The 15,442-nt window shown below is 54.2% G+C and overlaps 2 protein-coding genes across 4 annotated transcripts; one reads left to right on the plus strand and one right to left on the minus strand.

Annotated features, from left to right (window-relative positions):
* Positions 1 to 242: 242 nt before the first annotated feature.
* SERHL2 (serine hydrolase like 2) lies at positions 243 to 10,294 on the plus strand. 2 transcript variants are annotated; one of them, XM_065647034.1, is made up of 12 exons: positions 243 to 322; positions 1,749 to 1,983; positions 2,056 to 2,169; positions 3,279 to 3,320; positions 4,042 to 4,061; positions 4,264 to 4,338; positions 6,027 to 6,136; positions 6,409 to 6,488; positions 6,831 to 6,865; positions 7,611 to 7,687; positions 9,106 to 9,199; positions 9,495 to 10,294. In XM_065647034.1, the coding sequence occupies exons 2-12, from the start codon at positions 1,836 to 1,838 to the stop codon at positions 9,609 to 9,611; spliced, it is 912 nt and encodes a 303-aa protein (XP_065503106.1). In that variant the 5' UTR covers positions 243 to 322; positions 1,749 to 1,835; the 3' UTR covers positions 9,612 to 10,294. The 2 variants fall into 2 exon arrangements, with proteins under 2 accessions (XP_065503106.1, XP_065503115.1); XM_065647043.1 differs by lacking the exon at positions 243 to 322 and adding an exon at positions 1,424 to 1,600.
* Positions 10,295 to 11,116: 822 nt separating this feature from the next.
* Positions 11,117 to 15,004, minus strand: RRP7A (ribosomal RNA processing 7 homolog A). Of its 2 annotated transcripts, XM_065649759.1 has the most exons (7): positions 14,925 to 15,004; positions 14,709 to 14,851; positions 14,384 to 14,509; positions 13,484 to 13,607; positions 12,751 to 12,848; positions 12,132 to 12,330; positions 11,117 to 11,650 (listed from the first exon to the last, which is right to left on the minus strand). In XM_065649759.1, the coding sequence occupies exons 1-7, from the start codon at positions 14,974 to 14,976 to the stop codon at positions 11,565 to 11,567; spliced, it is 828 nt and encodes a 275-aa protein (XP_065505831.1). In that variant the 5' UTR covers positions 14,977 to 15,004; the 3' UTR covers positions 11,117 to 11,564. The 2 variants fall into 2 exon arrangements, with proteins under 2 accessions (XP_065505831.1, XP_065505839.1); XM_065649767.1 differs by lacking the exon at positions 14,384 to 14,509.
* Between the last annotated feature and the right edge of the window lie 438 nt (positions 15,005 to 15,442).

Here is a 15,442-nt window from a genome sequence, read left to right on the forward strand (position 1 = left end):
GAAGGGTCATGTTTGCCAGGATGACCCCTCGCTGTAGGGCCAAGCGCGGGGAGCGATGCGGACCCGGGAGGTGCTCCCCGTGTCCCCTCCGCCCCGTGTCCCCGCTGCACCCCCTGCGCCGGGAGGTGATGCGGGCAGACAAACATGGCGCCGTTTCCCCCGCCCTCCCCGGGCCGCGGGTGCCCGGGCCGGCGGAGCAGCGCAAGGCCGGGGCGCCCCGGGGAGGCGGGGAGCAGGGCGGTGCAGCCGGGCCGGCCCGCCCCGCCGCCGGGCTGCGTCCTCCTGCCGCGGCCTTGCCCTGCCGGCCCGGGCAGACGGAACGGTAGGAGGGGGCCGGGGCGCAGCGTGCGGGCGGCGCGGGGAGCGGGGCCGGGGCGGCGGCCAGCCGCCGCGGCGCTCCGGGGGCCGCTCTCGGCGCCGGGCGGGGGTCGGTCTCCGGGCAGCCCTTCCCCTGGGCCCGGGCCAGCTGCCCCAGGGCGCTCTGAGGAGAAGGCCGGGGTGTAGCGGCCCTTCCCGCCCTCCTGGCGAGGCCGCTGCCCCGCAGCCGGGGACACCCGAGGGCCGGAGCCCCGGCGGGCCTGGGGAGGCAGCCGGGCTCGGCCGGCAGCCCCGGTCACCGGGCAGGCCCGTGCGGAAGGGGCAGGCCCGTGGTCACACCAGGAAGTCAGTTCAGGGCTGTCAGGGTTGGGGCCGGCAAGGGCAGCCGGGGTCAGGCAGGGCTGCTGGAAACCGACACCCACAGCGTTGCTGGGGCTGGTCCTGGGCTCAGCTTAAATAGGGCAGGACGGAAAGATGTATGGGAGGCCCCAGGGTGGCTGGTCGGGACCCTTAGGGCCTGTAAATGCTCTCAGGGCCCTGACAGCAGCCTCCCCTCTCAGCCCGCCTCTGTCCTCACACCCTACAGAGGTACCAGCTCAGGAGGGACTTGCTGTAGAGTGATTTAATCACTGTGGGGTCTCAGGGGGGCTAGTTAAGGGAGCAGAGACTTGAGGCAAGACTCTGGGAAGGGGATATGGCATGAGAGACTTGGGTATGGGGCCCCCGGCGTCAGAAGAGCTTGAGAGTAAAGGGGAGATATTCACCCCACCCCTGGAAGATCCCTAGAGCCTGGGTAGTGGTGGGGGGTTCACTCGGGAGCCTCGGGTTGTGTTAAGGTCAGATGTAGCCCAGTGATTGCCAGGCAGATCGGCAGTGATGAGGCAGGGTTGAAGTTGAGTGGGTGTGGGTTGTGGACCCGTATCTTGTGCAGGGTCTCTGGCCCTGCAGGGTGCACAGGAGGGTGGCAGCAGTGACCTGCTGTGTGGCATCCAGCCAGCTGCTCTCTCGAAGGTGCCGACTGGTGGTGTGAAAGAGGAGAAACGCCAAGGGAAACAAGGAGGAGGTGGTAACAGTCTAGTAATGGAGGCAGCATCCTTATTCCCAAAATTGTGGTTTTGGTCCAGGACAGGTGCCTGGCTGACTGCAGCCAGCTGGGGGAATTCTGCATGGTTCCCTCTTGGCAGATCTCCTGCGCCTTCTGGTCGGGTTGCAGCTGCTGCAGAGACACAGAAGAAGCTTTCTCCTCCTGCGTAGGGAAAGCTTGTTTCTTCCTAGGAGCACTGTGAGTACGTGCTGGGAGGAGGATTCCCCAAACAGGCAGGCAGGGACGACAGCCTGGGATGTTGAATGGGGAGCTATAAATCAGCAAGCTGCTAATTAAGACCACAGGAGGCTGGTGAGTTACTAAAGACCTTTATTACTGTTTTCAGAGCTCTGGGCCATTAACAAGATCCCTGGGACCTACTCCGAGCACGTGGCTCTCCAGGGACATCACTTGTGAGCACTTTATTTTGGGCATGTTCTCAGAGTTGAAGTTCCCCGTGCCCTGGGGCCACGTGGCAGCCAAGGCCTGGGGACCCTCAGAGGGACACCCTGTGCTGTGCTTGCACGGCTGGCTGGACAATGCCAACACCTTCGACAAGCTCATTCCACTGCTCCCCAGAGGTAGGTCTGGCTTATCAGGATGGTTCTTGTTGTGTTGCAGGGGCTGCACATCTGATACTCTCTCCCTTTCAGATTGCTATTATGTGGCAATGGATTTTTCTGGCCATGGTTGGTCATCCCACCGACCTGCAGGCTCCCCTTACCATTTTCTGGATTACGTGAGCGATGTGCGCCGGGTGGTGGCAGGTGAGTAGTTGAAGGGGCACTTGAGGAGATGTCTATGAAGGGGGTGCTATATTGCTGCTGCTCCTTGGAACAAGCAGGCAGCATTTACTGCCAGGAGAGGGATCAGTTCCCTCTGCTTCTCCCCAGCCTGATTTTAGCTGGTGATTTGTGACCACAGATAAGATAAGCATCCCTGTTTCTTACTATTTTGTGAGCAGAAGAAACAGTAAGCCTTGGGAAGCAAGTGCTTCTATACTAAAAAGCAGTAGTGGTGAAGTGGTGGATCCAACTAAATAGTTCTGCTCGACTGACTTTTTGTAAGCAGCCGGTGAACTCTAACAAGTGTTAGGTGTAAGTTGGAGACTCTTCTGATTCTCTCTGGTGGCAGCTTGCTGCTTGCTTTGATATCATACAAAGAAATTGGAAAGCCAAGTTGTCTTGGGCTCTTGATAACTCCTGACCTAACTGACCATCTGTACGCTGATCTTGCTGGAGTTTGTGGCATGCGCAGTTTTGCATCCCTCGTTCTGCATACAAAGAACCTCTGGAAGTTCTTTGACGTGCCAGAATGTAAAACACATCTTTCAGTGAGGCATATTTCAGATGGGCAGCACTGATGAAGCAGTATGTTCCCATAAGCCTTTCAGAGTGCCCTAAAAATGGACTGAAGAGCCTGATGTGCTAAATTGTGCAGAGAGCTTTTACTTGTGAAATAATCATACTTTCCTCAAGGCAGCAGACCTGGCTCTGTGTCCTCAGGGTTCTTGCGGAATGCTCTGCAGGAGAATGCTCTGTCAAGGTCTCTCTGTTCCAGCAGATGCTGCCCAGTCAGGCTCTCTTGGTTCGCACCAGTCTCGTGTCTGGCAATGAATGGGGATTTGCTGTAGTTTGTTTGCCATACAAAGAGAGCTTGAGAGCTGCGTGACTTAACTACCAAGGAAATGAGGTGGTGGATGCTCTTTTTTCTTTACAACTCGCCTACTTAGCCACCTCGTTTCTGGATTAGGAAGCAAATTAAGCAGTGCAAAAGCCCTCCCAGGAGAAGGGGCCCATGTTGGTGGAGAAGCAGCGAGATGCCGCTGCTCTGGTTTCTAACGCAGCTCTGTCTTTTTTTGTCTGTTGCCACTTAGCCTTGCAGTGGAGACGGTTCACCCTGATGGGTCACAGTATGGGTAAGTGGCTCTTGTCCTTGTAAGCTGTGAGATTTATGGAAATAGGAGTAGATAATTAACTTACGAGGCATGCTGCTAGGAGCTGGGTTGGAATATTTATGGTGTTGTGTCAAGTACCAGGTTCCTGGTTGCGTGATTCAAAAATGTGTGCCCTTGTTTGAAATGCCTCTGCTTTCAAGACCCTATAGCGGACCTTTCCCCTGCCCCCCGGAGGGAACAGTGATGGGCGAAGAAGGGTGGTCTGTGGCAGAATTCGCAGCAGGCCTTTCTGCCTGGTTCCCACAAGGCCACAAAGCCTGGGGACAGCAGGGCCCTTCTTGGTGGGTCATGGAGCTTGCTGAGGGGAACGGGACTCCAGGATCTGTCCCTTTGTGCTTGGGACATGATTGGGTTTTGCTGTGATTTGGGTTCTGCCCCTCAAGGCTGCTCTGGCCACAGGTCACAAGACCTGCACACCACAGGGTTTTGAGTAGTAACTCCTCCTTGGCCTCTGCTGCCTGAGGGAGATGGGGATGGTGCAGGACAGGGATTCCAGCTGGGCAACAACCCTGCTCTCTGCCTGCATCCTGCCTGCTGGGCCAGCTCTGCTCTGTAGCTGGGGCTCTGTCCCTTGGTACAACATGCATTTCTGCTTCTAAGGCAGCTCCTGCTGTGGGAAAGGGGAGTTTCTCTTACTGGTGGGTATCCTGTGCATAACTGAGCACTCTTCTCTCCTTTGCAGGTGGGTCTGTGGCAGGAATGGTGAGTAAAGCGTCATTTCTTCATGGGATTTGTGATTTTTGCATCTGGAATAACAAATGGGAAAGGAATGAAGGGACAGGCTGTGTGAGACTTGGATCTCAGGGGAGGAGAGGCCCTTCCCTGACCCTCTCTCCAATGTAGCTGGACAAAAACTCAATCCTCAGCTTTTTTCTTTCTCTCATATTGTTTCATCTCTCCTCAGTTCTGTTTCCTTTATCCTGAAATGGTGGACAAGTTGATCCTGCTGGAAAATCTTGGCTTTCTGCTAGCTTCAGAGGTTAGATTTCATGTTTCCTTCCCCTACCTTTCTAAAATAAAAAATAGATGTATTGTTTTCTTTCCCTCATTTGTTCAGAGAAAGCACTGATGTGACCAGTTCCTGGCAGGCCACACAAGTCTCCAGGACTCTTCCTTTTGGCAGGCACAGATCTGTTACTTGTTGCATGGACTGAGGTCCCTGCTTAGGGTGGCCCTTCATAGAATCATAGAATAGTTTGGGTTGGAAGGCACCCTCAAAGTTCATCTAGTCCAACCCCTCTGCAATGAGCGGGGACATCTTCAGGTTGCTCAGAGCCCCGTCCAGCCTGGCCTGGAATGTCTCCAGGGATGGGGCATCCACCACCTCTCTGGGCAACCTGTGCCAGTGTTTTACCACCCTCATCGTAAAAAATTTCTTCTTTGTGTCCAGCCTGAATCGCCCCTCATTTGGTTTAAAACCATGACCTCTTGTCCTGTCGTAACAGGCCCTGCTGAAAAGTCTGTTCTCATCTTTCTTATAGGCCCCTTTTAAGTACTGAAAGGCCGCAATAAGGTCTTTCTGGAACCTTCTCTTCTCCAGGCTGAACAACTCCAACTCTTTCAGCTTGTCCTCACAGGAGAGGTGTTCCATCCCTCCGATCATTTTTGTGGCTTCCTCTGGCCCCTCTCCAACAGGTCCATGTCTTTCCTGTGCTGAGGGCTCCAGAACTGGACACAGGACTCCAAGCGGGGTCTCACCAGAGTGGAGTAGAGGGGCAGAATCACCTCCCTTGACCTGCTGGCCACGCTCCTTTTGATGCAGCCCAGGGTACAATTTGCCTTCTGGGCTGCAAGCGCACATTGCCAGCTCACATCCCATCTCTCATCCACCAGTACCCCCAAGTCCTTCTCTGCAGGGCTGCTCTCCACCCCTTCATCTCTCAGCCTGTAATGATATGGGTGGTGCCCCAACTCAGGTGCAGGACCTTGCACTTGGCCTTGTTGAACCTCATGAGGTTTGCATGGGCCCAATTCTCGAGCTCGTCCAGGTCCCTCTGGATGGCATCCTGTCCCTCAGGTGTGTCAACTGCACCACTCAGCTTGGTGTCATCAGCAGACCTGCTGAGGGTACGCTGGATCCCACAAGACACTTCGTAGTTCTCCACATCCTGTAGTCCCTTAGCACCAAAATTCACTTGTCTGTGCCATGCCCTTGTACAAAGGGAACAGGAACCTCTGTCAGCTGAAGCTGTCTTTTTGCCAACAGCTTGTTGGGTGACCTGGGTGAAAGATCGGTGGATTTCTTTTTCTGTTCCTGGAGGGACATAAAGCTACATTCCCAACCTGCCATCATCGCTACCAGATGCGGGGGCTTTGATTGGCAGAAGTGGGACAGAATCCCAAGGTCAGAGAGACAAAAATTACCAGATTTCCCTTGTTCTTTCAGACAGTTGTCCTCAACTCAAAAGTGAGGTAGAAAGGGGTAGAAAGATTGCAAGGTTAAAAAGTTAGTAAGTTCTTTACAGCAATGCTTAGCTTTCTATTCCTACCTTGCCTTTTAAGTATTGTTCCCTTTTCCCCAGAAACAGGCATTTTTAATATGATGTCCATAAGTGGTACCAGTTCTGAGGGATGTTGAAGGGTGAAATGCCCTCTTTTACCCTCTGATAGGGGGTAAAACGATTCAGAAGAGGGGTTATTCCTGTTCCCTACCCCTCTTTGTTTCAGGACACTGAGGCGTGGCTGAAATCAAAACGGATCGTGATTGACAGATTACTGAGTCTAGAGGCAAAGCAGCAAACTCCCAAAGCACGCAGCCCCGAAGCAGCATTGCAGAGGTGGGTTCCCATCTGTCCTCTTCACCTGCTGCTGGCCCTCACCTTGGACAGAGTTACAGCTGCATGGATGGGAATGGAAACTGTCCCTGTGCTTCCCCTTTCGAGTCCTCTGGAATCTTTGCAAGACCTTTTGCTTTTGCTGCCAGAAGCTGCTGCTTCCCCCTGCTCTTTTCTGAAGCAGCCTGAGTGCTCGCTGTCGCCTTGTCATGCCATTTTCGCTTCGCTTCCTCCCTTTTCCAGCAGCGCAGTCTCTCTGCCATGTCTCCCCCCAGGCTCTTAGAAGCAAACAGACATCTGACAGCAGAGGGTGGGGCAATCCTGCTGCAGCGAGGAGCAACTGAGACACCCGCTGGTAAGGGGCTGCGTGGAGACAGGGCTCGTCACAGCGCTGGGTGTGGGAAGGGAGTGGTGCCACCAGCCATTGTCCTCTGCAGGGTACAGGGTGCCCTCGCTATGCAGCCTGAATGGGATCAGTTAGGTCTGGAGGCAGAGCTCTCCACTCCCAGCGACTGGCGTTGGTGCTTGAGTCCTAGAACAGCTAAATAAGTTTAAAAAAAAAAAAAAAAGAAATCTGAATGAATCCTATTTTTCTCATCTCAAAAAGTCTTGGGCATATCCCAAGGGTGAGGAGAAGGAGAGCAACTCCTGCTCCAGTATGACATGAAAAACTTCTCTCTTTTTTTTTTTATTCCAGGGCTGGTGTATAACAGAGACATGAGAGCCCGTACGGTGAGTGTTGCTCTTCGGACGTGCCCCCTGCTGCTTCTGAGCCCTGAGCTTACAGAAAACTGGGAGATAGTGAAGGCCCCGCTCACTGACCCTAGGCCCTGCTTCCATAATTCCCACACCTCTTTTAAATGCTGCTGCTAAAAGAGCCTGCACTTAATCATTAACTGGCTAAGCTTACAGAATCACTGGAAAATGTTACAGATTTTTTTTTTAGCAGTTCCTCTGCCCTAGGGCCTCCTGGCCACATTTCCCTTCCGCTATAACTCTTCAGGCAGCAGATGGATGGATGCTTTCAGTCAGCTGCTTTGTCAGGTCACCCGTATAAGATGGGGACAGAGAGCGGAGCACAGTCCTTGCATTGGATATTTTGATAGCTTTGTGCCACTTTTGAGCAAGTAGAGTCTCCTCTACCTGTGCTACTGCCAGGCTATGAAACTCAGGGTAGTGAACTGTCTCCTTTTTAGTAAAAGGATTTTTGAAGCTTTTCTCTGCTATGAGATCATTCCCATATGTGCTGCATCCCAGCAGGCAGCGTTGTTGGCAGCCCTGAAACGCAGCTGGACACAAGGAGCCTTTGCAGAGCCAGCTACTCTTGTGTGCAGCCTGGCCGCCTCTCATGCCCCAAAGCTGCTGTGCTGGGACAGCTGCTTCTGCCTTCAGAGCCGCTAGTGCAGCAGGGGTCAGGGACACCCTCTGCCCCCAGCTGCTGTCCCTGACCGTTGTCACTCTCCCTTTGCACCTGCAGCAGAGTCAAGAGTTCTTCACGGTGGAGCAATGCGTGAAGCTCATGCAGAAGATTCAGGACCGTGTTCTCATCATTGTGTGAGTGAGGCACAAGTCGAATCAGCTCTCCCTGCAGCCCTGAGTGGAGGGGGTGAAGGTTAGAAATGAGTCCTCTGCTGTTCCCTCTGCAGTGGCCACTCAGACCTTCAGAGCAGTTGGCACAACAGTATACAGCCTCACATGGGAGAAGCATTTCCCAGTTCCCCACCAGTGCCCTGGGCTGGGCTCGCTCCTGGAGCAGGCAGAGAGCAACCGGCATGTCCTCCCAGCCTGGTGCTGGTGCAAGGCTGGCTGAGGAAATGCTGGACCTGCCCTGTCCTCCCCACAGCATCCCACGACTTTCTGTCCCTTGGCCCTACAGCAAGGGGCCATCCTGGCAAACACGTGACCCTCCACAGCACTGTTCCTGCTCACTTTCCTCCTGGTCTGACCCCCCAGTCACAGCAACTCAGCTTGTCCCCTTCACCAGACCCCAAAACCTCTTGACCTGAGCAAACAGGTGAAATCACAGCAACCTCCACCTCCTCCAGCCGGTCCTGGAGCCCCCAGCCTGACCCAGCCCTTGCAAGCTGTCCCCTGGGTGCCTGGGGCAGGGAGCTGTGGGGAGGTAGCCAGTGGCTTGCACAAAACCCTACAAGCTGTTAAGCTGTCTGGGTGGGTAGGTGGTTCTGTCAGTCCTCTGCATTTTTTTCCATCTCTTTGGAGGGCAAGGTGTGCCAGGCTCTGGCTACCTTAGGTCCTTTGTAGCGCTGTTAAAAAAGATTCTCTAGGAAGTGAGAGGAAGTGCTGGAAGTTGAGAAATGAGGTGCAGTTTTGGATTCCCTGGTTTGTTGAAATCATAAGAGCTTCAGGATTTTCCTGCTTGTCTAGAAATGCAACATCATAGTGAGGACAAGTCATCTAGGCCATAGAGAGTACACCCCTTTGAGCCTGCAATGTCACCTTGTCCCATCACTTGCAGCATGGTAGGCGACAGCATGATCTTAGGTCTGCAGGAGGTCTAATGCTGGCTTTTCCTGGTGGACCTCCCTGGTACCTCCCTCTCCAAGCAGGGCACACCCTGTTCAAAGCAGCAGCATGGAGTGAGAAAAGGGACAGAGGGGAGATGTTGAAGCTGGCTGGAAGGAAAAAGAGCACAAGACAGGGTGGGGGCAGGGAGGAAAGTACTCAGACCAGTTAAGGAGCAGCCCTGGGGGGATAATATTTAACCAGTCTCCACTCTGATACTACTCGGCAATCACCCAGGGTTTTAAACTGATAGTTTGATAGAAAATGGCTGCTTAGTGAAGCTGTGCAGGGCGCCTCTGGCTACCAAGTGTGACCCTGTGACCCTGTTCGTGAGCAGCCTGGAAAGGGCAGTTGGGTCTGTCTTGGGGACAATGCTTCTGCCCCAGAGAGCAGCAAAGACAAAGGGAGGCACACTGTGTGCTGTACTGAACCTTGCCCTTGCTTTTCAGAGCACGAGATGGACTCTTGGTACCGCGCAAGCTAGACCGCAGCAATCACTTTGTGAAAGCCCTACAGGAGGCATTTGAGTCTATCCTCAAAGAGGTGAGAACAGACTCCATCCTTGCATCTCCACTCTCTGCGCCACCAACCTGGGAGCTGCAGCGAGGAAGCAGCTCACCTTGGTGGACGTTGTCCTGAACCGCACAGCCCTCACTCAGGGGGAAGCCAGCTTTGCCCATGCTGCTGGTCTGAAGTCAGTAACTGCCCTCTGGACTCAGCTCTTCCCTAGTCCCCCATCCCTGTCCTGCTTCACCCCCACCAAGTGCCACACAGCAAGCAGAGCTTGCCTGAGGGAACGCTTTCCTGGTCCATATCTTATTGTGTCTTCTCCCTCCAGCACATCCAGCTTGTAGAGGTGCCTGGGACTCATTTTGTGCATCTGAACGAGCCTGAGGTGGTGTCTGGGATCATCAGCAACTTCCTGATGGCGCAGAATGCCAGAGCCAGGCTCTAGGAAGCCCTCACTGCTGCAGCAGTCCAGGAGAACAGGGAGCTACAAAGTTGGCTCTGGAGAAATCGTCACCATTCCTACCTCATATCCAACATCAGCTTCATGATACCCTTCCCTAAGCTCACCTCACTGTCACTGCAGGGTGGAAACAAGCCTGCTGAGGGTTCCCTGGAGGAGAGCTGAGCAAAGTATCTCAGTTGTCAAAGGGAAAAACGAATCCCTCCTCTGCTTGCAGCTCTGGGAGTGTGGGGATAGATGCCCAGAGCAGCCTTGCCTTTGCTCCCTCCTAACTTGCACCCTGAAATGGAACAGGAATGCAGGCAGCAGAATCCTCTGTGGGAGGAGCAGCATCAGCTGTAGCATTGTGAGACAGGTGGCTCATGTAACCTCCTGAGGCTGGTGTGACCAGTCTCTTTCGACCTACTGAAAAGAAGAAAGCATTCTGCTTCTCTCCATGGGTGTCTGAGCTCAGAGGGCCTCAGTGTCTGTTCTGCTCTGAGAGCTGCTGCTTGTTTAAAAATCAGCTCAAATAAGAGCTCACCTGGGCATAGAAGGCCATTTCAATGAACTCTGAAAGAATGAATCCCTAATCCTCTAGCTGAGGCAGCTGGAGAACTACTAATAATGGAAAAGGTGGCAGAGGTGATTTCTGTCCTCCTAAATAAAGATTAATCTCCCAGTGTTAACTCTGTCTTCTTGACTGTATAGGAGAGTGAGCGAACCTTTCTTTTGGGATGCTCACCCAAGCAGCTACAACTCCAGTCTTCAGAGACAGTGATTTTTACATGCATTCTGCTTTGGATATGTCATATTAAGGATCCATCTGTCTCCTTACTTAAACTGATGCAAAAACCCAACTGAAGCAAGCAGGCCTGGCAGTCTCCCCCTGCAATGGAGGGTAAATGCGTTTTAACCCAGGTCTGTGGAAATTACCAGCATTTCCACCTTAAACTTGCACTCAAACCCATATTGAGGCTGCAGTCAGTAAAATAAATGTATAAAAGCTGTGGGTGGGTGGGTTACAACCCCCTTCTGATCACAGAGTGTGCTGGGGTGAACAATCATTAAGTCCAAGGCTGCACAGATGTGGGCAGAACAAAAGCACTGCCCTGCAGCTGGATGTGTCCATTGCCATCCTTACCTGCCTCCCATGAGGGGCTGGTGACAGGTTAAGTGGAAACAGGCCTTGGAGAGGCTGGTTTCTCCCTCCAAAGCCAGGCTGATGTCTCACCTTGTTCTAGTGAGGGTGCTGAACAGCAGAAGTTCCCATAGGCCATGGTAGACATGGTCCAGGCACAGCTGGAAGGCTAGACACCTCAACACCTGGCTGAGAGGGAGCTGCCTGGGAGGGGAAACCCAAGGGAAGGGGTAGGGCTCTGTACCACACCACTGATCTTGCTTGTGACAACAGGTCTGGGAACTCCCCAGTTGGGCTTTTCCCAAGGTCACTTCCCTCCTCTTCTTCCTCACCCCCATGGAACATGAGCAAAGGAGCTATGGCATACAAGCTTTAATCGCCACCCTGGCACGCAAGCAGCTGTCCCCCACAGCACACCAAGGGCGAGAGAGATGCCTTCCCATGTTTCGAAAACATAGCAGCAGTTTATTTACAGTTCTTCAGCCATTCCCTGCCCCTGCAGAGGCTGTGCTGCGTCAATCCCGGCTCTCACGCTTCAGGAGGCTCTGGCTGGCAGGGAGATACAGGTTGTCACAGGATGTGCCTCAGCCCCTCGACCTGAGCACCCTGGGCAGTGGTGCTACAGGGCTGGACCGTGGCCGGGAGAGCAGGAGGATACTGGTGCGAGTGAAGAAAACTCCCCCTCCAGCGGCAGCTGCTGGGATCTCCCGTTTCAGATCAAAGTATGGGGACAACATAAAGCTGCCTCAACTCCTTGAAGTCCTTTGGCACGTGGAGTCCATAGGCATCTCTCCAGCACAGGCCTCTGAGCTAATAGCTCAGTACGGCCGGAACTTGCGCTGGGCTCGCATCAGCGCGATTCTCTGCTTGTCCTCCTCAAATTTCTTCCTCAACTGGGCGATGTCTGAAACAGGCAGAAAGAGGACAGGTCACACAGGAGCAGCAGATCTCCCTCTCCTGGGGAGCTTCACTTCCACACACTGGGACGGGCTCGGTCCCAACACTTGCAAACACGCACTGCCCAGAGCGGGTTCTTTTGCGCCAGGGCTGAGTGCCAAACTGGGGCTCTGGACGTTCATCTCCAGCAGTGCTGCAGCTCCCTCTTGGGGAGCGAACAGGCCAGTCTTCCCTTTCAACTGCTGCCTTTGTGCAGACTGAAGAAACATCTAATTGGAAAGCTATGAATTGCGCACTCTCCTGCAAAATATTCCAGCAGCCTTTGCGAGGAGAGGTGGTGGCAAGGTGTCCCCCAAGAGCTGGCAAGGCCATTTGCGCAACCACCCAGCCAACCCTTTACCTCCACTGAAGGAAGAAGGAGGCTCTTAGGGCCACAGGGTGAAAGACAAGAGACATGGGCAGGGGTAGGAAAAGACTTGGACACTCACGCTCTCTCTTGGACTCGCGATGCTGCCAGGCATAGAAATTGAGCAGCTCTTTGCGGGCCCTTTTCTGCTTCTCCCTCTCCAGCACTCGCAGGCTGGCAGCCTCTGTCCGGGGCAGGCCAGGCTTCCGGCCCTTCCGCGTCACCTTCACCCAGCCTTCCTCATCCGGGACACCCTCCTCCTCCGCCGCTTTGGCTTCTTCCTGTAAAGACAGGAGGGTGATGCAGCTCAGTGCAGATGGGCTGCCAGCCTGCTCGGGGCACGGCTCCCCCGCAGTCCCCCTCACACACGTGCAAAGTTACAGCTCCTGCTTCTGCACAAGATTTGAAGGAACATGCGGGACCAAGGGCACAGGCATTCAGCTCTCAGTCATAACATCGCCCACCAGCCAGGACACCATTTATTTGTGATACCTACTGTAAGCCCTGGGTGGAAGGGTCAGGTGTTGTGGACCAAACCAGGACCTGACTGCTCACCAGCAACTGGGAGCAAAACAACCCTGCCAACCAGCGTATTTCCTTTTGCCCTTTCCACTGAGGCCAGGGCACCAAGACTCTCTCTCTCCTCCCTTCTTCTCCCCAAACCGCCTGTTCAGCTGTGTTCCCTCTCAGCCTGGCCTCACCTCTGCTATTTTTTCATCGTAGTCTTGCATGTAGGCGTCCACCTCAGCCTTCAGCTCCTCCTGATCCACGACTGAGGCCGCATAGTTGGCGATCCACTCTGAGACAGAGAAGGCAGAAGTCAGCAGTGGCCTCTATTGGAAGCAAGCCCTGGTGTGATGCCTTTGGGCAGCTCTAGAGAGAACTGCTGTGGGGATGACACGGTCTGTTCCCTTTCCCGTTCAGCCTCGCCGGTGCCACAGCTCAATCAACCCACGGCCCAGGCCACAGCCAGTAAGCGATGGGACCTTCCCAAGCAGGAGTGGACCAGCCTTGAGCCCCAGAGGTAAAACATTCAGGGCTGCATTCCTGTCAAGGGGTCACATCTGAAGTGCTGTCATCTTGACAGACACCTGGTGCCTGTTATCGAGTCCAGATTCCATTCTGAGGGCAAGACACAGCCAGTTTCTCTGAATCTATGTGATACTGAAGAGATGTCAGGAAAAACTGCCCTTCCGTTGTACCAAGTGACCCCATTCTCCCATAGGGTCACTGGACCAGACTACAACATCCAGTACAAGAAGATTGCTGCTACCTTGTGAATAATAAAAGCAGAACAATGAAATGCTGGACATCTCCTGGTTCAGTACAAAATGGTGAGAATTAATCTGGGACATGTAGGGCAGGATTCAGCAAGGAAGGGGTACAGTTTTTCCCCACCACTAGCTATCAGGATGATAGCTAGGCCTGACTTACTGCTAATGCCAGTTTTCACAGGGTGACTCTCTGTTGATATCAGCAAGGGACCTTCCTGTGACAGAGCCTTGGCTGCCTGGACACCAGATGGTTTCCTGAACACCACGTATGCTGTGTGAAATCCCTACAAGAAAAAGACACCCAGGCCTGTCAGATACACCAGGGAAACTGATGATGTATCAAGGAGCTGCAGTACAAATAAAATACAAATAAAAATGAAACCACAAGTTGTAGTGGGATAGCAAAAAAACCAAAAACCAAACCAAACCTCAAGTAATCATGTCACCCAGTCCCCCAGATGGTTTTCCCATATCACAGAATCACAGAATGTCAGGGATTGGAAGGGACCTCAAAAGATCATCCAGTCCAATCCCCGTGCTGGAGCAGGAACACCCAGATGAGGTTACACAGGAAGACGTCCAGGCAGGTTTGAATGTCTGCAGAGAAGGAGACTCCACAACCTCCCTGGGCAGCCTGTTCCAGGCTCTGTCACCCTCACTGAGTTGTTGTTTCTTCTCAAATTTAAATGGAACCTCCTGTGTTCCAGTTTGTACCCATTGCCCCTTGTCCTATCATTGGTTGTCACCGAGAAGAGCCTGGCCCCATCCTCGTGACACTCACCCTTTATATATTTATAAACATTAATGAGGTCACCCCTCAGTCTCCTCTTCTCCAAGCTAAAGAGCCCCAGCTCCCTCAGCCTTTCCTCATAAGGGAGATGCTCCACTCCCTTCATCATCTTTGTGGCCCTGCGCTGGGCTCTCTCCAGCAGTTCCCCGTCCTTGAACTGAGTGGCCCAGAACTGGACACAATATGTTCCAAACAGTACCAATCAGTACTTGCGATCTTTTCCTGTTCTGACCGCTAAAGCATCAGCATCCCCACTTCCGCGAGCTTTACCGTTACTGGTTTGCGGTTGAAGAATTTGGATGTCAGTTTTTCTTTTTTCTCTCCTGGCTCCGGCTTGTCACAGACATCCACTGACTGGACGCGCCCGCAGCGGGCGAACAGCCTCGACAGAGCGTCCTTGACACCGGGAGAAGAGAAAGCCACGGGCGCAGTACAGCAGGAGGCGTTCCTGCATTCCCCCTCCACTCCTCCCCCAGCCCCTCCGCACGGCTCCAGAGGCACCGGGAGCGCCCCGGGACCCCCGCCCGCAGCCTCCCGGGCCCGCCCGGCCCCTGCGGCGCTGCCCTCGGCCTCCGGCCGCCCCAGCCCCACTCACCGGCCCGCAGTACGGGGGCACGTTGAGGACGAAGAGAGTGCGGCGAGGCGGGTGCGCGGCGCCGGCCCCCGCCCGCACCTGGTGCTCCTTCACCAACAGGTAGTGTGGCGAGCGCTGCCGCTCTCCGAACTTCACCGCCAGAGCTGTGGGCGACGCACAGGTTAAGGCCTCCGCCGCCGCCCCGGTGCCTCCCCGCCGGCCCGGCCCCCTCCTCACCCGTGTATCCCGGCGGTGCCGCTGCGGCCACACGCGGCGCGGCCGCCGCCATCTCAGCGCGGCGGGAAGCGGCGGCGCGCAGGGGACGCCGGGAGGTGTAGTTCCCAGCGGCGCTAATGGCGGCGGCCGCGCCCTCGGGGCGGGAAGAGCCGTGAGGGACCCGCCGCCGCCCGGAGCGGGACACAGGCCCGCCCCGAAACAAGGGTATTGAAACACCGTGGAAAAACGTCAGAATTACACTGAGAGCGGACTCACCGGCACTATCAGATGAAATGGTACATGCAAGAGCCATGAAAATGCACCAGAGAAAGCTTGCGCGTTGCAGCATTGCTTTCGAGTCAGCACGTTTTGGAAAAAACAAAGGAAAAAAAAAATACAGAAATGCTATGACAAATTGCCACCTGTCCTGACCAGACATATTGAATTAGTGGAAGCAATCAGCACTTCATATGCAGGTTTATAATTTCTAACGGCCCAGAAAAAAAGAAAAAAAAAAAATCAAAACTTTACAGCCGTGC

Source organism: Caloenas nicobarica, chromosome 1 (assembly GCF_036013445.1).
Source record: "Caloenas nicobarica isolate bCalNic1 chromosome 1, bCalNic1.hap1, whole genome shotgun sequence".
Lineage (NCBI taxonomy): Eukaryota > Metazoa > Chordata > Aves > Columbiformes > Columbidae > Caloenas > Caloenas nicobarica.

What these genes read in the sequence shown, in the direction of transcription:
- RRP7A (XM_065649759.1), bottom strand. Translation starts at nt 14,976, where the DNA reads ATGGCGGCGGCCGCGCCGCGTGTGGCCGCAGCGGCACCGCCGGGATAC. An exon ending in GGCACCGCCGGGATACACGG is followed by an intron (nt 14,852 to 14,924) that starts GTGAGGAGGGGG and finishes CGTCGCCCACAG; the next exon opens with CTCTGGCGGTGAAGTTCGGA. An exon ending in ACGATGAAAAAATAGCAGAG is followed by an intron (nt 12,331 to 12,750) that starts GTGAGGCCAGGC and finishes CTGTCTTTACAG; the next exon opens with GAAGAAGCCAAAGCGGCGGA.
- SERHL2 (XM_065647034.1), top strand. Translation starts at nt 1,836, where the DNA reads ATGTTCTCAGAGTTGAAGTTCCCCGTGCCCTGGGGCCACGTGGCAGCC. An exon ending in GTGGGTCTGTGGCAGGAATG is followed by an intron (nt 4,062 to 4,263) that starts GTGAGTAAAGCG and finishes ATCTCTCCTCAG; the next exon opens with TTCTGTTTCCTTTATCCTGA. An exon ending in GACCGTGTTCTCATCATTGT is followed by an intron (nt 7,688 to 9,105) that starts GTGAGTGAGGCA and finishes CTTGCTTTTCAG; the next exon opens with AGCACGAGATGGACTCTTGG.